At 42.0% G+C, this 22,625-nt stretch overlaps 1 protein-coding gene across 2 annotated transcripts in view; it reads left to right on the top strand.

The window, feature by feature from the left end:
• The first annotated feature begins 952 nt into the window (after window positions 1-952).
• Window positions 953-22,625, top strand: part of LOC126251037 (glutamine amidotransferase-like class 1 domain-containing protein 1) — a 69,459-nt gene continuing 47,786 nt past the window's right edge. For both annotated transcript variants that reach the window (XM_049951608.1, XM_049951607.1), the window contains exons 1-2: window positions 953-1,107; window positions 12,257-12,333. In XM_049951608.1, the coding sequence (XP_049807565.1) occupies window positions 1,041-1,107; window positions 12,257-12,333 (144 nt within the window). In that variant the 5' untranslated portion in view covers window positions 953-1,040. The remainder of the gene's footprint in view (window positions 1,108-12,256; window positions 12,334-22,625) is intronic.

Here is a 22,625-nt window from a genome sequence, read left to right as displayed (position 1 = left end):
AAAGTGACTGCAATAGCGATAAAGTCAATTAGTAATGGCTTCCCACAGAGAGACAACACCAGAGAGTATATTTTACTATGTGGTTCACAGACTACTGACAAGAGAGTAAGAGAGCAGCAGCTGCTGGTGTATGGCTAAAAGAAACGTACACAAATGTCCACAGTGGGTTTGGATGCACCTGACATTTCATGTCAGCGAAATATTAGCGAACAAACTTAAGTACACAATTGTGACCACCAGGTCTGAAAGGGTTAAATGAACCCATTATTTATGGGGTGTGATGTGATAGCAGTGTGTAATACTGTCTTCCTCTTAGAAATTCTGGGAGCAATTTGATATAACAAATGAAAAAGTTGGTGCTTCTATCTTCTAAAATAATTATTAATGCAGATTCCTCTTTCTATTGCTCCTTGTAGTGTGTGTGAAATTCCCTTCTGGACCATGTAATGGTATTTTCCGGAACCACACTCTTTTTTTTGCGTTGTTTCGCACTTCTGTCTTCCTCTTGTAATATACAGGCTGTTTCTGCAATCAGTGAACCATATGAGTCAGATAAATATCATTTTCGTGTAAGTATTAACTGCAACATCCAATTATATAAAGGTACCACGTAGATGGACGGGACGGGTGTGATGTGACATCAGTGTGTCCTGCCCGCCCAAAAACAGTTAATAATCATATTTCGAAGACCACAGCTCCCGCGTGAGAACGGTTGAGGACAGCAATACGAGTTGAGATCGCGTGACCTGAATTGACTTGACGTGACGTGACTCGACGGACAGTGGGAATACACTCTGACGTGACAACCTTCGTGAATTGGCCTTTAATGAATAATTTCAGTTTTGTTTTAGATAACTGTATCAGAATAGGTGGTTATCATAACAGGTGGATATCATACGAAACCTAATAAACAGAGTCTGCACTCCTTGGACGAAGTCACATTGCCGATTTGCTGTCAACACGCATTTCGATGCAGAATATCTTCCCCGGAGGCCGGAAGTGGTTTGGAGCTAAACAAAATTTAAAACCGTAAATTGAAAATGACAAGTACAGGTGCAGGGAGTGGGCGTATAAGTTGTTTAATTGTTTTACCAAGTTGTGCAGGAGGTATTGCCATATTTTGGTTATTTGTTCAAGCGAAACTTACTGCTCAACCGAACTGAACAATATGTGATATTGCAACTTGGTGTTTTAGCGAATATATGCTTGTTTATGTTATATACGTTTATAAACCAGATGTTTTCTTATACATAATAGTTTATGCACCTATATTAAACGCCATCAAGTATTACACGATATAATGGAACTGTTGATATGAGTTGCAGTATGTCCTGTAGCATAGCGTGGCAAGATTACAGTAATTTGTATTGGAATACATATCGTCTTACTTTTTTAATTGATCATTGAACTTAATTAGGGAATATGTATTCAAAGATAGCTAAACTTAACATGAAGCTAAACTCAAGAAGGAAAAACCAAATTGGGTTCCAGAAAAGTGGATCTTGTAATAATTATTCTTATTCGGCGCCAACAATATAGAATAAATTTAGAAAAAGACATCAAAATTAGTGAAAAATTCAATCGATGCATGCACCATTGGCCATCTATGAGTTTTTTTGCCAGGTTTTGTAGTTCACATAGTTCCGATGTAGTCCATTGATACCACCTTTAGTCAGATCATAAAAATAAATTGATACATTTCCAGTGTAAGGATCAGCCGCCATAGAAGTGTATATAAAAGAATCAAAAATAACAACTTTTGACTTGTTTGGTTTGTATGAAAGTAAAGTTCGCGTTGAACCATACATTCTGTGTATGTACTGTGTTAAGTGAAAACTGAAGGGGATCTCAGTTTTACTTTTCTTCAAAGTTCCTACATCAATATGTGAGAAGCTCATTTACAAGCGAATTTGAACCGAACCATTTGTCTGCAGTGATATTTCAATGTTAGTCTTAATTACTGATTGTGATAGGCCTAGATCACTTTCTCACGTGGAGAAATGTTGTCTATCTCTCTTTCCTTGAATGAATGAAGGCACTGTTTAAGTATGAAGTTTTGACATATAACATTTATTCTATACCTTTTAAGACTGGAAATCTACATACACTATTAAAAGGTACAAATGTTTTGTGAACACACACACACACACACACACACACACACACTCTCTCTCTCTCTCTCTCTCTCTCTCTCTCTCTCTCTCTCTCTCTACAGCCTTGAAAATAACTGTTGATGTTAGAGACTGCATCATTTTGCATTTTCCCCCCTGTCAGATCAGTTTTCAAATTATACTGTTCCTGGAGTAAACAGCAACAATTTCTTTATCGTAGTGCCACTAAAAATGACCATTTCAGATTAAAAATTATGATTTGTTGCTAGATTTGAAGATTGCTGTAAATACGAGTGAGCGTATAGTGGTTCTCACATGAAGACCATATTTTTATGTGAAAATTGACTTCTTCAAGAGAGAGTAACTCGCATTTGATCATTCGCAGTCCAGGAACCTGCAGTGCAATGTTATTTTGTTGCATTCTGATATTAAGTAGCTCTGCCATTCTCCATTAGATGTTACCTCTGCTGTAAGAGTAGCAGTCACTATCGTGGGAATTGCTCTGAGTTTCTCCATCAGATGTTACCTGTGCTGTAAAAGTAGCAGTCAGTGTGATGTGAATTTTCCACATTTAGGTCTTCTTCACCTCTTGTAGTGCCTCTCATCATTATCTTCTGTTTCCTGCTCAGAATCAGTGTCATCATTTTATCTTCTAGAGTCTGGATCAGTATAACTGTCACGCAAAACTTCATTTATTTTACAGTAGGCTAATGACTTCTATGTTAGGAATCTCCACTTGCAACTGAATAATGGCAATATTTGTTTTACTGGATGTGTTTTGCCTTAATTTATGGAGGCATTGTCAGTGGCTGTTTACACTGATTGATGTTACTTCATTAATAATTTTTCCATATGCTTTTAATAGTTCAGTGTATATGTTCTTGCTCAACCTGTCCTGAATGTGTGTATGGAACAGCACTATCTATAGCAACAATATTACATTAATTCATAATATACACAAAATATAGATAAATGTCTCGGGGTAATGGAAGCGTCCGATTCCACCCCTCTGCTTTGACCAGTGACGTCACCAGTATGGCGGAAACAACCTTTCACAACAACTGCCATACCGCTTCTTTGACGTCATCATGTAAACATGACAACAAACACGAAATAGATCGAAAAACCACCAAACACTCTCTCACTCTCTCTCTCTCTCTCTCTCTCTCTCTCTCTCTCTCTCTCTCTCTCTCTCTCCCTCCCCCCCCCCCCCCCCGTGTGCGTGCAAACAAACAAAAACATACAAACCAACAGGAAAGACCACAACCAAATAAAACTTCCACCCCAACACAACCCCCCCCCCCCCCCCGCCAAAAATAAAAGGCCCAGAAACCAAGAAAAACCAAAAAAATCTCAATCTAACTCAACAACAACTGTAACAAAAAAAAAATCCTTTATGCAAAACCAAAAAATCCCCCCTTCACATCCCTCTACAAACTTCACCACCAACTAACCACCTCTCCCCCCCCCCCCCCAAGCCACAGCCACTGCCCCCCACTCAACACCTAACTAACCCACAACCTTCGGCCTATACATCCTACTAACCACCGATAAAAAACACTAAAAATACAATAGCCCTCAGGGACGCTCTTCCGCCAACAGTACTCATCTAGATGAGACTGAAGGTTAGAAGAGCGCCTCTTCCCCCTCCCAATCACTGACTTAACTGCTGCCCAAAACCCCTCTGTAGTATTCATACAGGCCCCCGTCACATAATTCTTAAACTCAACACTGTGGTTCACTGCTAAATGATTGTACCCCTGCTGACCCAACCCCCTATAAGAAGAAAATGCGTCGGAAACTATAGTGGTACCCTCTTTAATAAAATCCTCAATCAATCCCACTAATTCCCTTTTTGTCCGGCCCTCCAAAACCCTAAATACCCATTCTGAAAACCCCCGATACCACAGCCCCCCCAACCAAAGACTTACCCCTCCTATACTTTCTCTTCCCAAACTGTGACTCATCAATCTTCACAACACCAGGCCCACGCAACGTACCCCTGTACTTAACATGTTCAGAACACACCTCACGACAATAAGAATACCAATCAAGCACCGTTCTCTCACTTGCACCCACCTCATGCGCAGAGAAACTGTGAGAGGATTTATAACAAAAATGATACGTCATTAACACAATTTATCGCATGCCCAACCTAGACTTCTTGAACCAGGAACCTCGCCTAATGGAGCGCCATAAGTTATCCTTACGCTACCCCTGGTCCGAGACGCCGGAACTTTAGTAAGCCTCATTTCTTCATGACACACTGAACACTTCACAACTTCAGCCAGTAGGCCGAATAGCTGAAGAAATTTTATTAGAGGCAATGCACTCTCCCCCATTATCGTCGACAACCGAAAACTGTTGACCTTGTCAGTCATATCCATACCTACCAAAGACATAAACAAAACAATTTACCAAAATTCACACACGACGAACAGAAAAAAAACCTACAATAATGTTGACATAACAAAACCAAAATCGCTGAAAAATATTCCGCTGAAAGCACAGTCACCACCGATACCACACACGTGCAATGCTACCATGCAAATGAACCCCATACACCACATATCACGCTACCTATAAACACACCACCAGAGAGCACCACCGATCACATCAAAACTACACCTACAAACACGCCACTCTCACAAACTAAACTCCACGCCGTCATGACGTCACGCATCACAACAGCCTTACGTCACAGGTCAAAGCTGACGGGTGGAATTGGACGCTTCCATTGACCCAGTACCTCTCATGAACCATAACTGCTTAATTAGTGCATCAGTCAGTGTCAGGTTGACCAATTTTAACAACTATCCGCACCTCACTACCCCAGATTTGGCAAATGATATTTTGATGTCAAGAAAATCCTGTTGTACTTTGCTGAGCAAAAGTTACAGTTTTAAACACAATTGCAAAGTACACTGTTCAACAGGTTATCTTAAAAATTGTTCCCATTATTTTGTGTTAGCTTGTAAATTCAACTCAATCTATCGTAAGCAAGGTTTTGTTGATGATTCTGGAGCTCTCTAGGAGCACCAACTTGAATTTGTCTACTACAGCTGTTTCCCCTTGCACTCTGAAGGGAGAGATAGCAATGCATGTCCACCCACAGTTGGGGAACATTCCCAAGCTACTCAAACCTGTTACTGGGTTGCTAAAAAGATGTTTCCAAGCCACACAGATGAATTGCCTAATGAATCCAGAGCTGGACCTATATTGTCAGAATAACAATTTTAGCATTTTAAATGTTATCTCACTCTTTTGAATGAGTACATTTGGGGAACTAAAATGTTAATCCAAAGAGAATGCTTCAGGAATTGACAGGTTTCAAGAGTAAATTTTCATATATCCAGGTATACCTATCGGGAAAAATAAACATCAAGGGTCACAAGTATGGCTGAAACTAATCAAAGCATCATGTTCTTCAAGTGAAATTTCACAAACCTTACCAAAGCAGCAGGTTTTTTTTTTTTTTTTTCATAAATGCAGGCAGTATACTGACCCGACTGTAAAACTGTAGCTTCAAGTTCTGGCTGATACTGCACAGAGTCTTAAATGTTGGCAAACAAAAAACAGCAAGTCTTCCGGGAATTCATGTAATTTGAATCAGTTGGAAGAAACATATGATTTTTGTCTGGTTATAGTGACTTTAAGTACAGAAGAAAACCACCTCCTTGCCCAGTCCCAGACAATTCTGAGACTTGTCAACAAAAATAAATTTGGTTTTTGTCAAGTTTAGGTGATAAAATGCGTATAGATCAAATTTGGATTTCCATTGGCTGTTGCAAGTTAGCCTTTGCAGCCAGCAGTGTGGGAGTTCCTCCAATCTCATGACAAGCTGATTTACTATGGCTGGTACCAGAGGTTCCGTTGAGCTTTAATACCAGTATTTTAGTGATAATTGCATATACAAATAGAATTTTTGAAGTTTTTGTAGTGGGCAGCAAATCTATCACAAAAATGAACAATGTTTTGCATTTCAGTGATCATCTGTTTCATGAAGTTGACACATTTTGTTGTACCTCCTGTCACTTGCAATGCAGGTGCTTTGTCACTATAATGTGTGTTTATTTGCAACAAAATGAATCGCTGTGAAGTACTTATTAGCTTGACTCTTTTGCCCATGAAAACATTGCACTGAATCCTGAAAAAAAGAAAAATATTTTTTGCAAAATCTAATGGCACAGTTACTTCACTAGATTTCAGGCTTTCTTTTATAGGTTAAGGGTGCCTTCTTTTTTATTTTAATTTTAATTAAATGAAGACCTGTCAAGTTGGAGGTTATTTTGGATGATCTTAATTTTAAATTTTCAATTATATTTGCTTTCTTTTCCCCCCTGGCGTAGCCAAAACACTGGTGCCATTTTTCAATTTTCATGTTTTTTCGCCGTTCTCTAAGGAACACCAAACTGACCGTCTACATCTACATACATGCTCCATAAGCTGGTGTGCGGTGCATTATGGGGGGAACCCAGTACAGTGCCCACAGAATAATGTGGCCGGTGGACGTTAAGTTGTCAGCACACACATGTGTGTTTGTGTGCAGGGGGGGCGGGGGTTTATGGAGGTGGTTGCGGTCAGATACTGTAAGGGAAATGCGGTGTGCTGGAGAGGAAGTGCCTTTCTAAACTGAAGCCTATGTTCAACTTTCTTTGTGTGTGTGTGTGTGTGTGTGTGTGTGTGTGTGTGTGTGTGTGTGTGTGTGTGTGTGTGTGTGTAATATTAAGTGGAGCCCCTCCATGCCCACATTCGCACGGTGACCATCCAAAAAGATCTAGTGCCACCTCTGCTTTGGTTAGTATCTAAGAAGAATTCCACTGAAAATGCAACAAAAGCAATGATTTAGTTTTGCCTCTCTTGTTAACCATTTGTAACTTTCAGAGAAGTGTTGTGAGTGGAGAATTGTGATTGACATCTACACTTCTCTTGTTGCTGTGTTAAAATTTGCTTCTTTTGTCAAAATACAGCAGAATGTATACAGCTCCACCTAACCAACATGTTATACAGACGCAATTCGAGAGAATTCTGTAACAATGGTTTATTAAATTAAGTGAGGAACTGAGGACGAGTAAGGTCAGTAGCTTATGAAGAAGTATATTCACGGTATAAAAGTAAACATGTAATGTCTTCATTTATGCTGTTCCAAAATTACAGCATGTCTCATTTCACTAGTCATTGATGTCCCTTCAAAACTTCAATCTTTCATCAAAAGAGTTTGTAGCTAGTGGAGTAACATGGTAGGTAATGAAGTTTCACATTATAACCATACGGCAAAATACTCTCCTCTTTGCGTGCTATCATTTACCAGAATCTCATATTGACATCTCAAACCATTTATGAAATATGAGAAATGTTATGGACATTTCACTCTGGCCTCATCGCTGGCAGGCGCGATCGCAAACTAGTGTGTTACATTGGATCAATTTTCTTGAGCTTGGTGCTATGTAGACCTCCACCCAACTCTAAGCGAAAATACAATATGTGAGCTAAATTTTATGTGCAGCAATGTGTGATGTAATATGCATCAGACGCAAAATCATAGTGACCCCTATTTTTCATTTCAAACTTTTTCGAATGTCGCACAGTGTCTTACTTAATTGCATATATTACAATAACTGTAACCAGTAACGAAATGATGAGCACATGATCATCAAGCTGACACATAAAGCTATGCATAACGCAAAAATGAATTTTTTTTACTGAATAGTTTCTGCAAAATCATTTGAGAAAGATTTTAGGGTGTGCGCCTCGATTCTCACATTGCAGTGCGTTGGAAACAGGCCGAAAGTGGACAATGTCAACCTCCCTTTCTGAAGAAACGAATGAGTTCACCCAGCACTTCAGACAAAAATTGGTCACCACACATCTGCCACCATATTCTGCACAGACTATATCACTAGTAGTTATTTTCTTTCCTGTTCCACTTGCAAATAGAGCAAGGGGAATATAACTGTTTATATACCTCCATATGGGCCCTAATTTGTCGTATCTTATATTTGTGATCCATACGCGACTTGTACGAGGGTCATTTTTAAAGTAAGTACCGAAAGCGCATCATGTCACATGACGTCCATTCACAGTCGGCCACTCTAGGCTAGTCTCTCATTATGCCACCATTACGTTTCATGTATCTGCTGCTGTTGGTTGTATGGTTATATTGTTTCGTTTGTCACCATGTTGATGAGTAATCCCACTGAATGTGGAGTGCGCTCAGACATTTGGTTCGTAAATGCAAAACAAGTTGGTCCTGCTGAATGATGGAAATGTGCATAAATGGCGTGGGCAGTTTCATGAAGGGCAGACAGATGTTCATGATGAGCGATCTGGATGGCTTACTGTCATGAATGAAGACTTGACACAAAAAGTTGATGCAATTCGCCAAAACAGGCGCTTCTCTATTGACAAGGTGTATCAGTAATTTCCACTAATATCTAGAGCAATAGTTTCTCATTGTTACTTACTAAAAAAAAAAGTGTGCGAGATGGATGCCGAAAATGTTTTTGGAGTGCTATCACAAGAATGGTGACAAGTTCTTGAGTCACATTGTGTTGTGACGTGATGAAGTGTGGCTTGTGCACTACACGCCAGGGAATAAACGTCAATCCAGTGAGTTGCATCATTCAAACCCTCTGCCGAAACCACGGAAAATTATGGCCACAGTTTTTTTTTCAACGGGAAAGACATCCTTCTGCTTGACTACTTGCCAAGAGGAACGACAATAAATGCTAAGTGGTACTGTGAAACTTAGGAGCGCTACTCAAAATCACTAGTGGGGACTGCTCTCTAACACCATTGTTCCACTTCATGACAGTCGTCGGCCTCACGTTGCAGCAAAGATGCAACTGCACAAGTTTCATTTTGGAATTACTGGATCTTCCGCCATACAGCCCTGATTCACCATCAGACTTCTGTTTCCAAAACTGAAGGAATTTCTCAGTGGGAAGTGCTTGGAAAATGATGGCATGTTGAAAGAAAGTGTTACTAACTGGTTGAATGGTCAGGTGGCAGAGTTCTTTATGCTGGGATCCAAAAGCTGGTACCAGAATTTGAGAAATGTTTAAATGTTCATGGTGACTATGTTTAAAAGTGGAAAAACTGTGCATACTGTAGTCTGTGATACAATTTATGTTCATAAATAAAGTTTTTCTTACTCCATTACAAATTGGTTCTTACTTTAAAAATGACCCTCGTATGTTGGCAGCAGCAGAATCGTTCTGCAATCAGCTTCAAATGCTGGTTCTCTACATTTTCTCAATAGTGTTCCTTGAAAAGAACAGCGCCTTCTCTCGAGGGATTTCCATTTGAGTTCTTGAAGCATCTCCATAACGCTTCTGTGTTGTTTGAATGTTTTGGTAACAAATCTAGCAGCCTGCCTCTGAATTGCTTTGATGTCTTCCTTTAATCGGGCTCGGTATGGATACCACACCTCGAGCAATGCTCAAGAATAGGTCACACTAGCACCCAATATGCTGTCTCCTTTACAGATGAATCACACTTTCCTAAAATTCTCCCAATAAACCAAAGTTGACCATTCACCTTCCCTATTACAATCCTCACATGCTTTTTTCATTTTGCATTACATTGCATCATTGTGCCCAGATATTTAAATGACATGACTGTGTCAAACAGGACACTACCAATGCTGTACTTGAACATTATTTTTTTTTTTGTTACTCATCTGCATTCATTTACACTTTTCTAAATTTAGAGCTAGCTGCAATTCATCATACCAACTAGAAATTTTTATCTAAGTCACCTTGCATCCTTGTATAGTCATTCAACTTCACTGCCTTACCATACACAAGCTTTATTAGCAATCATAGATTGCGGTCCACTCTGTTCACCAAATCATTTATATACATAGACTGTTACAGTGGTCCTATCACACTTCCCTGGGGCACTCTAAACGATACCCGTATCTCTAATGAACAGCTGCCGTTAAGGACAATGCACTGGCTTCTATTACTAAAGAAATTTTTGAGTGACTTGCATATCTGGGAATCTATTCCATATACTCTTACATTTGTTAACAATCTGACATGAGCACCATGTCAAATGCTTTTCAGAATCTAGGAATATGGAATCTGTCTGTTGCCCTTTGTCCATAGTTCCAAGTGTATTGTGAGAAAAGGGCAAGCTGAGTTTCAAACAAATGATACGTTCCAAACCTGTGCTGATTTGTTAACATAACCTTCTTGGTCTCTAGAAAATTTATTATATTGTCCCATAGAGGAAGGTGTAAGTGGATGAATGACGAACACTAACTTCACTTAACGAAGGTTTATTCAGCACTTGCACATGCAAGAGCGCAACGCGAACTGCCTCCGGCCAGAACACATACGGTATATATACAGCTACAGAACATTCCAGTACAGTGATTCTTGCTATTTGTGGACACTTCTAGAATGTACTCGAACGGAATATAGAAATTAAAATTTTACAGTTCAGGTGAGTTTAGGACTCACAACCCTCCATGCAACAATCTTGTATCATAACCACTACACTATGGCAACTGCACTACTTGGCTTCTTTAGAGACAATATTTGAACCGTCTGTTTGGTGCCAATGTTAAGAAAAAAAATTAATTATGTTGTTGAAAGAAAACTTATGTTAAACTGACACATTCCACTTAATTATGAAATGTCGTATTCATGATATATGGAATAACTATTAATGTAATCTAATGACCCTTTGAACATGCCGTATAGAGTTTTTGGGATTACCAATAGTGAAGATGGTGAAGACCGCTATTCCAAGTATATACAATTTGACGACCTTGACCTTTCTCATTACACCCACAAACAAGCAAAAGCAACATGCTAAATATTTAACTGCAGCAGTAGATTTATACTAATGGGACAACTGAGGCAAGCGCAGGGTTTTGGACATGGACAAACTAAATATACAACAATAAGAATTACACCACCATTCCAAAATGAAATTTAACCCAAAAATCAAGTCACTTGACCTATATTGTTCAAACAATGTCCACAATACCAGAAAACCACTACTAACAGAAGCAACTGTCATCATAAACAAACCAGACCAAAATGAATATATCACACTTCACTATAGCCACTACTGTAAACAGCTAAATATGAACTACTACGAAACCAAACCACAAAATCATAAACATCTCCAAAATAAATTTCGATAACCACATCTCAAAGAAAATTATGTACTACCACACTACACTTCTTACAATAAAGAACAATGAAAACATAAAAGCTGACAAAAATATTTAGGCTGCCACATCATTCCCACACAAAAAAAGAGAAGAAATGTAGTGAACCAGGAACAACTCCTAATAACGTCGAGGTATTGTCTTGCCACACCACCATTACTCTTCCCTGGTTCGATAAGCATCGGCTTCGCTTGTGTTACACAGTGCAACACAGTTATGATGTAGGTCAAAGCCGATGGGTGGTATAGAAACTTTCAGTTGTTTTTGACCAAGTCAAACATGTTTGCCAACATTTCTCAATTTACTTGATACAATGTGGTCAATTGGATTCAAACCTTTGAACATATGCTGATCCTTTATAGAAAATATATTCTGCATAGCCCATGTTTTGAAAGTAGCTTGCCTTCTATTAATTAAGAATATGCTCTTTGGGGTGTGTGTTAGCTAACCCAGTAATAAAGGAAAAGGTATGGGCTCACAATTTTAAAACAACAGTGGAATGGTACAAGAAAATGTTTTGTGTGATTGGCACACTTTGTACATTGGCACACCCACTGTTTTATGTGATTGGCACACTTTGTTCATAGGCACACCCACTCGACACTTAGCTGAAAAGGATCTATTAGGGCAGCTGAGGTCTGAGTTTTGTGACACATTCATCAAAAATGTAATTTCTTGTTTAAAAACAATCTATTCTCTTGTAACTGCTTACCTCAATGAAAAGTTCAGTACACGCCACTAGATCATACAGTTTATTTGCAGCCTGTCAAACAGGTACATTCGCTTTCTAATGCATGTTTCAGCATTAAGTAGAGGTTCATAGTATATTGTACTCACTAGGCATTTGGATTATTGTTTGAGACACCCAAAAATATGTTATTTTGAAAACAGATTTGTGGCCTGTTTATTTCTGGGAAACTTTACAGTTTTCTTCATAGCATCTTACTTTGATTTGCAGGTGTTTCTTCACAGTCGTTCATACAGTGTTTCACACTGACACATTCTGCATTCACAGTCCAGTTGGCTACACCTGGTGTAAGTACTGAAAACTACTTTAGATTTTCATATTCAATTTTGGGAATAAATTATTGAGTGCATTAGTTTACTAAACTTATTGTTGTTATTTCTCCCATAAATTATTCATTTGGTTGGAAATGTAAGTGGTGCATTTCAGAGGATAAACCTTTAAACAATGGAAGAAGTACATTCATATCATCTTTATTCTTCATATTTGCTTAATGTATGGCTGGTAGTATCATACAGTAATTGCTCTCATAGGTCTGCTACGATACAAAATTCATTTCCTTTTCCTGACTTCACAGTGCAATTATTTTTAGGATGAGATGCAGTGTGATAGATGTTAGGGAGTACAACATAAGTTGACTCCTCGATACAAACACATGTACATTGTGCCAGTAGAAATGCCTGTTCTTGTAAGTACAGTTGCAAAATTGTACATGTTGAAAATAATCTGTCAAATTCAGAAAGCCTACTTAAGTTACAGGGTGTTTCAGAACGAATGGTCAGTATTCGGGGATATGACAGGAATGATCATTCGAAGCAAAAATATCTAGTAAACAAGGGCTCTAAAATGCATTCCTTAAGAGCCATGAGCACTTGTTCATCTTCCGTACTGTGAAACACATATCTCCAACTCTTCTGCTGAAGAAGTGCTCAAAGCTTGTAAGGTATGCATTTTAGAGTCCATGGTTTCTAGCCTTCCCCCCCCCCCCCCCCCCCCTCCCCGGTCATGTCCCAGTGAATAGTGAATACTGACCAATCCTCCTCGGACGCCCTGTATATTACTAGTACACCAGTTGCCATAGTAAATGTAAATAATGGAATGAGAGCATTGCTATCTTTCAGTAAGTGAATCCGGCTTCAGGGTTAATAGTGTGCTCCCCGCACACACACACACACACACACACACACACACACACACACACACACACACACCAAGTTTACCTGACGCCTGACGCAACCCCACACCCAAGTATTGCTGCTGTAGTCAGGTGTCAGCTGGGGCAATGTAGCCATGAAGGTAGGTGTGGGTGTGGGGGGGGGGGAGGGGTAGAAGAAGGTAAAGAAAGTAGGCAGTGGGAGGGAGGGTTGGAGATGGGTTCCTAACGATTATAAAGAGAGGCAGCAGGCACATGGGACAGTCATTAGTGACCTTGTTTGGCCAAAAGCAGCAGTAGTTGTGCACAGTGCACAATGATGTGGAATAATGGATAAGGAGGGGGAAATATATCGGAGGAAGAGGGGAAACTGTGAAGGGAATGGTGTGTGTACAGGATGAGTAATTTCAGGGATATGGTGCAGAGGTATAGGCAGTAGTGAGTGATGAGTCAGGGAATAGTGGAAACGGAAGTATAAAACTGCTAGCCAACTGTTGCCTGATGACTACATCACTGTCGACAATTGCCACAAGTATTGATTCAGCATTACATCACCTATCAGTTCCCAGCATGTTGATATGGCCACTGATTGGCAACCAGGGTTTTACTGAAATTCAGGACTCCACTCCATCGTAGTGTCAGAAGGACTGCATAATGCATGGGATGTCTACATGATGACATGTCTGGTTCCGGCACATGTAAATAGCAGGTGCCCAACTGACAAAGGGCATATAGCTGGAGGCTTCTGCTGAGTCGCCAACCATCATGGAGTCTATAGAAGCTTCTTACAGCATCAGCCAGCTTCATTCGTGGACCATTTGCCGTACGGTCCTGCATCTAACATGCTGGGTGCGAGGGTTGAATTGGAACCCTACTACTCACTTCATGCTTACTAACTGCCATCACTGGTCCTCATGAGCCAGGCAATGGAAGCCTACCAGCAAAAATGTTCCACCCCAAGCCACCCTCCACTGCCAACAGCTGTAGCCAGGATCCTTACAGTGGATTGGGTGGCCATCCTGCCTGCTCTGCCATAACAAAGTCTAATAAATATATGACATTGTAACATGAGTATTGCTAAATTTACTCCTGCTCGCCACCCATAAACTCAACCTTCACATATGATGTGAGCTGCAAAGTACGATATGGTCCCCCATAATGTGGTAAGAATTTCTTGTTTTTTCACCGTTTTAATTGCAGGATTTCTCAATAGAACTCAGTCATCCTGTTGTTAGGGTGGTAATATTGCACCTTTATTACCTCTCTCTATTTGTCTAGCAATTGCCCATGAATTATTGTGACAGACATTTTGCCATATAGTTTTAAGTCTCCTTGTTAATCCTTTGACTTCATTTGAATCAATACCCACTAGTAATTTTTCTAATTCAAATAGAGACCTCATTTTTCACCTGTACATAACATTATAGAGGGTGCGTCCAGTCAACTGATGGATTCATCTGTTTTAGGCAGGTACAGTGTATGGCAAATACCTATCCATTCATTCCAGGTTTTATTAATTTAGTAAGAAAGCATCATAATTATGCTTTTGTGACTGTGCTCCACATTTCCATCCACTACAAGATGTTGAGTGAGGTGGTTTTCCCCCTGCAGGTCCGGGGGTTAGAATAGTTCTGAGGTATTCCTGCCCGTTGTAAGAGGCAACTAAAAGGAGTCTCACACTGTTCGGCCTTTATGTGATGGTCCCCTGTAGGGTTTGACCTGCATGCTCCAAAATTTTCCCAAAGAGCAAGCCAATTGGGGAAGGGCGCCGTACATGGTGCATTATGTCCATTGTTTATTGAGATCTTTAGCTCTCTTTCTCATTGTCACATTGCAGTCCCACCCAGTCTCCATCTCTTGTGGAAGGACACCTTCCTGTGTGCATTTTCAACCATGCACTATGCAGTGTCACTTTCTGTGCCGACAATGACCATGGACTACTTCGCACCTCATATCCAGCACGTTAGCCAGTCCGTTGTGGTGAGGCCACCATGTTCCCTGTTGGTTGTAGCCCCCTGAAAATGCAGGGATTGCTCTGCTTATGCCTGCACTGTTAACTCCCCATGTATGCCAAGGATTAGATGCCCGTCACCCTGGGGCATCGGGACTCTCGGCAATGACCATCCTGTCAGGTGGCCCTTGCTGCGGCTGGGTGGCGCCCGTGGGGAGGGCCCCTGGTCGGAGTGGGTGGCATCAGGGCGGTTGACACGCCGTGAAGCGTAGTACGTCATCTCTTGCTGGTGGTCTGCATACAGCAGTCTCTAAGCGGGCAAAGTCTAAATTCAATGCTAATGAATATGACCTCAAGTCATTCCCCTCCTTGGCCACGCTATGAGAGGAGCGCCAGGCTAAGGATGGCAGTTAAGCTTATTCGCCCCAGTACCTTGTATGTACGAGAGTTGATGGGGAATCTTTCATGTCCATGAAGCCTCAGTTTTTTGTGGAACATTTGGAGAACAAGTCTTGGGAGGTGGAGGGCTTGTTCAAAATGCGCTCTGGGTCAGTTTTGCTAGAAACAACGTCCTCTGCCCAGTCACAGGCATTACTCGCTTGTGGCAAGTTGGGGGATGTTTCTGTTACCATCATGCCACATAAGAGCTTAAATATGGTCCAGGGTATTATATTCTACAGGGACCTTTTGCAGTCTGACGACAAGCTGCATGCTAATTTAGAGTGTCGAGGTGTTCATTCTACCCAGCGCAGCCATCAGGGTCCGAGGGGTAACCACGTTGCCACCGGTGCCTTCATCTTGGGCTTTGAGAGTGACACATTGCCTGAGAAGGTCAAGGTGATGGTCTGCCACTGTGACGTCAAGCCATATATACCTCCCCCGATGTGGTGCTTTTAAGTCCTGGAAATTCAGCCATATCTCTTCCTACTGTACTTCCAGCCCCACCTGTCGATATTGTGGACATCCATCGCATCCCAATATTCCATGTGTCCCGCCTCCCATTTGTGTCAGCTGCGGAGAGCACCATTCACCTTGCTCGCCTGACTGCAGGATTTTACAGAAATAGAGGAAAATCATGGAATATAAAACCCTGGACCAACTGACCTACACTGAGGCTAAGAGGAAATTTGAGCACCTGCATCCTGTGGTTATGACCTCATACGCTTGCGCTACGAGAGCAGTTGTCGCCCCATCAGTTCCTCGAATTCCTGTCACCTCTCAGAACTGGGAGACTACACCTGCCCCCTTGATGGTGGGGGGCCACTTCCCTCCCTGTTGCCCCCGCACCACCTATTTCTGGAGCTACAGCCCCCCGCCCTCCCCACCCCCCCTGACCATCGGGGATTTCAGTCCCCACTTCTGAGCCAGAGAAGCGTAAGGCTTCTTCGGCTCTTCTCGCTAGGATGGGGTCACTTGGGTCATTCTCTTGCCGGGTTTCTGCTAGTGGGAAAGATGACATCTGCCAGTGGCTGAAGAGCCCAAAAGCAGCTGGTTGTAGGGCTTCACGCTCATCCTCAGTCCTGGAGACTGATTCAGTGAAGTCCTCCCAGCCAGGGAAACTCAAGGAATAGCGCGAGAAATCAGAAAAGAAGACCCCCCCCCCCCCCAAGAACAAGGAACTTGCGGTGGCACCCACACCACTGCTACCTACAAGCTCTGCCTCTGAAGATGGGGTGGAGATTCTGGCGTCCACTGATGACGTGGATCTCACTTGACCCTTAGACACAATGGATATAGACTGCTCAGGCAATAAGTCGGTGGCAGCAGGTGACCCTGAGGCATAAACTGCCTCATTGAATGTTCCATGCCTTCCCAGTCTCATGATGATGTCGTCCTCCAGTGGAATTGTGACAGTTTTTTCCATCACCTGGCTGAGCTACAGCAACTGTTTTCTGCATTGTCCTCCAGGAAACCTGGTTCCCAGCAACGTGGACCCCTGCCCTCCGAGACCATAAGGTATATTACATGAGTCGTATCGACTATAATCGAGTGTCGGGTGGAGTTTGCATTTATGTCCTAAACTCAATCTGTAGTGAAACTGTGCCCCTTCAAACCCCTCTAGGAGCTGTGGCTGTCAGAATACTGACGATGCAGGCATTAACTGTCTGCAGTGTATATCTTCCTCCAGATGGTGCATTACCCTTGAATGTATTAGCTGCAATGATTCATCAACTCCCTAAACTTTTCCTACTTTTGAGAGATTTTAATGCCCATAACCCCTTGTGGGGTGATACCGTGCTTACAGGCTCAGGCAGTGATTTCAAAACTTTACTGTCACTGTTCGCCCTCTGGCTCTTAAATACTGGGGTCACCACACATTTCAGTCTTGCTTGAGGTAGTTACTCAGCCATTGATTTATCAGTTTGCGTACCAGGACTTCCCTCATCTATCCACTGGTTAGCACATGACGACCTGTGTGGTAGTGACCACTTTCCCATCTTCCTGTCATTGCCCCGGTGTCAGGCCCACAGATGCCTGCCCAGATGGGCTTTAAACAAGGTGGACTGGGAAACTTTCACCTCTGATGTCACCATTGACTCTCACCCACATGGTAACATCGATGCAGTGGTCGATGACTACTACAATCGTTTCTGCAGCAGAAAATGTGATCCATTGCTTTTTAGGGTGCCTCTGGTGGAAGACAGTCCTTTGGTGGTCGCTGGAAGTCACTGAGGCAATTACAGAGTGTCGGCGAGCTCTACAGCAGCATAAGCGGCACCGTCCCCTAGAGCACCTGATAACCTTTAAGCGGCTCCGTGCCTGTGTATGCCAGCTTATAAAATGATGGAAACAGGAGTGTTGGGAGAGGTATGTGTTGACCATTGGGTACCATATGTCACCTTTCCAAGTCTGGACAAAGATCAGATGTCTTGTTGGGTACCAGACCCTAACATGTGTCCCTGGCGTTACCATCAGTGGTGTGCTATGTACCGACGCAAACGCAATTGCTCAACACTATGCTCGAGTCTCTGCACTGGAGAACTACCCCCAGACTTTCACACCCTCAAACGGCGGATGGAAAGGAAAGTCCTCCCGTTCACTACACACCACAGTGAACCCTATAATGCCCCATTTAAGGAGTGGGAGCTCAGCGTACTTTTACATTGCCCCGACGCTGCTCCGGGCAGGATCAGATCAACAATCAGATGATTAAACATCTCTTGTCTGACTACAAGTGCTGTCTCCGTGTCATCTTCAACTAGATCTGTTGTGATGGCGCATTTCCATCGCAGTGGCGGGAGAGCACCATCATTACAGTGCTGAAACCCGGGAAAAACCCGCTTGATGTGTATAGATATCGCCCCGTCAGCCTTACCAATGTTGTTTGTAAGCTGCTGGAATGTATGGTGGTGTTGGCGGTTGGGTTGGGTCCTGGAGTCACGTGGCCTACTGGCTCCATGTTGGGGGCTTCCCCCAGGGGTGCACCAGTGTGACATTCATCTAGTGTTGGGAGCTTTTAGAACGAGTCTGGTGACCAGTGTCCTGGTGGAGGCCGGAGTCCCTCCATTGCAGATCCAGCGAAAGTTTTGTTGCACACATTAGTAGTTCTCCTGAGCATCCAAATTACTGTCTTCTTTTTTCACCCCTGGCAGTTCATCTCCCACGTCAGCAGCCCAGGTCTGGGCTAACGATTGTGGTTCGCGTGTGATCCCTTCTGTCTGAACTGGAGTCCATCCCTTTACCACCTCCTATCTAGGCCCATCTGCATACACCTCCATGGTGTACATCCAGGCTGCAGATTTGTCTGGACCTTTTGCATGACCCTAAGGACTCAGTTACTCCTGCCACTCTCCGCTGTCACTTCCTCTCAGTTCTTGACATGTTCTGGGGTTCTGAAGTGGCTTACACCGATGGCTTGAAGGCTGATGGTCATGTTGGCTTCACCTACATCCACAGAGGTCATTTTGAACAGCATTCCTTGGCCAGTGGCTGCAGTGTATTCACTGCAGAGCTGGTGGGCATCTCTTGTGAACTTCAGTATATCCGTTCAAGCCCCGGGGAATTGTTTCTTCTGTGTACTGACTCCTTGAGCAGCCTACAAGCTATCGACCAGTGCTTCCCTCACCATACTTTGGTAGCATCCATCCAGGAATCCATCTATGCCCTGGACCAGTATCGTCGTTCAGTGGTGTTTGTGTGAACCCCAGGACATGTCGGCATCCCAAGCAACAAACTTGCCGACAGGCTGGCCAAACAGGCTAGACATACAGTTACCTCTTGCGCCGTGAAGACCCACCTGAATGTCGATGCGGCACCCGGTTGACAGTGGCCCATATTCTGGTGCACTGTCCCACTTTGACTGCCCAGCGATGAAATCTTGGGTTACTGGACTCATTGCCACTAATTTTATCTGACAACGCCTCATCGGCTGATTTAGTTTTACGTTTTATTAATGAGGGTGGGTTTTATCATTTGATCTAAGTTTTAGCGCATATCCTTCGTCCCTCTGTGTCCTCCGCCCTAGTGCTTCTAGGGTGGAGGTTTTAATGTGTTGCATAGTTCTGGCTTCTCCTTTTTTATTCTCATGGTCAGCCAGCCACGGTAATCTGCTTTGTTGTTTTAATCTCTTCATCCCATTTCTGATGTTTCTGTGGTTTTCTTGTCCCCTTTTGTTCATTTACATGTTTGTTACCCTTCATCGTTCTTGCGATTTTTGTTTTATTCTCACTCTTGCGGCTTTGTTTTATTCAGAACAAGGGACTGATGACCTTGTAGTTTGGTCCCTTTCCCCGTCTTTTAATCCAACCGACCAACTGAGGTGGTGCAGTGGCTGGCACACTGGACTTGCATTTGGGAGGATAGCGGTTCAAATCTGGGTCCAATCATGCAGATTGAGGTTTTCTGTGAAGCCCCTAAATCACTCCAGGCAAATCTGGGATGGTTCCTGTGAAGGGGCACAGCCAATTTTCTGCTCCGCGCTTGACGTAATCCGAGCCTGTGCTCCATCTCGAATGACCACAATGTTGATGGGACATTAAACTCAGTTTTTCTTCCTTCCTTTGCTGTAGGTTGAAAAGATGTTGTCCTTTATCTGTTGATTCTCAAACGTTTACGAACTTCAATGGACAATGAAAATATGAAACTTGTCCTTTGATCTGTATCAAACTAGGACATTCAAAAGGTGGAACCGAATGTGTAACAAATGTTTTTGCCTTAGTTTCTACCATCTACATCTACATCTATATCCATACTCCGCAAGCCACCTGACGGTGTGTGGCGGAGGGTACTTTGAGTACCTCTATCAGTTCTCCCTTCTATTCCAGTCTCGTATTGTTCGTGGAAAGAAAGATTGTCATCACGTGAACAATCGATGCCATGACTAGGAAACATGGGTTACCAATAATACATACTTATTTTCTTGCTGTGTTTGTGGAAGTGGTTCTAGAATGCCCAAAACAGCTATTGCAAGGGGTGTGGAAGCTTTGGATATTGTTTTCAACCGATTTTTATGCCTAATCAGCTGGAAAGTCATACACAAGGACTACAGGTGTGTATAATTCTCTGTGTCACACTGTTGTTATGTCCACCAATATTTGGTGGCCGTATATGCATTTCTTGCCCACATCCTGTTAAGGCAAGAATGAGTACTGTCATGGCATATAAGTCATGCTATTACCATTTGGTTTTCCTGTTGGGTTTTGTGGCATAAAACATCATATCTTAACATAAATTTAGCAGTGTGACAAGTTGCTGGCATTCCTCATCTTTTCCCTGTGCCTCATTCAATTCAGCTGTGAGGACCTTGTCCACTCGCCACTCGCAACACACAGACTTTTCTACTTAGAGCATTTGTTTTTTGGTGATTTGGTGGGCTTATGGGTTTGTAATCATACTCTCTAAGTTTTAGGATCCATAACATTAATAGACTACTTGGGTCTTTTAATTTGGTGCCACAGTAGTCCAGCATGGTCAGTGGATACTGTAAAATGTATGCCATAAAGATATAACTTATCAGAGCTAGCAGTTTCTTCTTGAGACTACTGTAGTTAATTTGAGCTTTGTTAAGCTGTTGAGATGCATAACCAATTGGTTTATTGACACTGTCATGTTTCTGGTTTAGAATAAGCCAGTAGCTTAATTGCTGGCATTATGTGACAGAATAAACAGTTTTTCAAAGTACTAATAAACTAATAGAGGTATTTTTTGTCAAAACATCTTTAAAATGCTGCATTACTCACATATCAGCGCAGATGTGATAAGATTTTTCCCCATTAATACTTTTTTTAGGCACTCTGACAACTGGTACGCTCACAGTGTAGGAGGAGGCTGAATAATTCCCACATATAACTGCTTTTGAATACTTTCTTCTACAACGTAGTGTAAATGATAGGGGATTCGATAAGATATCTGAGCTATTGGCCATGTGTCTCCAGTTGGAGTTCCATGATGAGTTAATCTGTGGATGGTAAATACTGAATTTCCTCTAACATTGGATACAACAAGTTCCTGTCCAGTTCTGAAAAATACATTAGTTTCTCTCTCAAGTTATTTCTGATGGGCAGTTTTGATTGCATATGCTTCTTGTTTCAACAGTGTTTTCTGATTCTTCATGGATTACTGTCTGTGTCTTCCAAGACAATGGTCATTCCTCAAAGTTCTTCTATCTGAATCTGTTCAGCATCTACTGCTGTATTTGTTGTACACCATCCAATTTGGTTCATGGAATTGTCACTTCTTGCATTCAAAAATTAAATTGCCTGTGTGTACAGGAACACACATTTCTCCATTACTTCAAAATGGCTCTGAGCACTATGGGACTTAACATCTATGGTCATCAGTTCCCTAGAACTTAGAACTACTTAAACCTAACTAACCTAAGGACATCACACACATCCATGCCCGAGGCAGGATTCGAACCTGCGACTGTAGCGGTACGCGGTTCCAGACTGAAGCGCCTAGAACCGCACGGCCACACTGGCCGGCTTCTCCATTACTACTTTGGGCTAGGAAAATGTCGCTTTTTGCATGTACACTACTTGGAAGTGATGTAGAACTTAATTTCTGGTGAGCAGATCAACCAGAAAGATAGTTCCTGTTTTCTTAAAATGCTAATAGTATGCAAAATGAGAGAAAAACCTAGATGACTGTAGGAAACAACAATAAGCCTCATACTGAAAGGTGTTTTGTATGTAATGTGCCATGTTAACCAGACAAAATTTGTGTATTAAATAGTGAGTATAATATTCCTTGTTAACTACAGCCTTAAAAAATGATATATGCATGAAATGTATTGGAAAGTTTACTTGGTAAACTAATGATAGTTACTGTTGCATTTGAGGAGCCTTCAGTCATTTTGTGCCTCACAAATTTTCAAGTATACTTTTAACAATATTTGTGAATCGACAAGGGCCCATTCTGAACTTTGCCTCAGTGGCACTACAAAGACATACAGATCTGCTTTTGAATCCCATACAGTAAATCAAAAACTGTCATTTTCACTTATCTCACTGAAACAACCTATTTGTAGAGAGAGAGAG

This window comes from Schistocerca nitens, chromosome 1 (assembly GCF_023898315.1).
Source record: "Schistocerca nitens isolate TAMUIC-IGC-003100 chromosome 1, iqSchNite1.1, whole genome shotgun sequence".
NCBI lineage: Eukaryota > Metazoa > Arthropoda > Insecta > Orthoptera > Acrididae > Schistocerca > Schistocerca nitens.
Note: the sequence above shows the minus strand (reverse complement) of the source record. Positions and strands in the feature narration are given on the sequence as shown.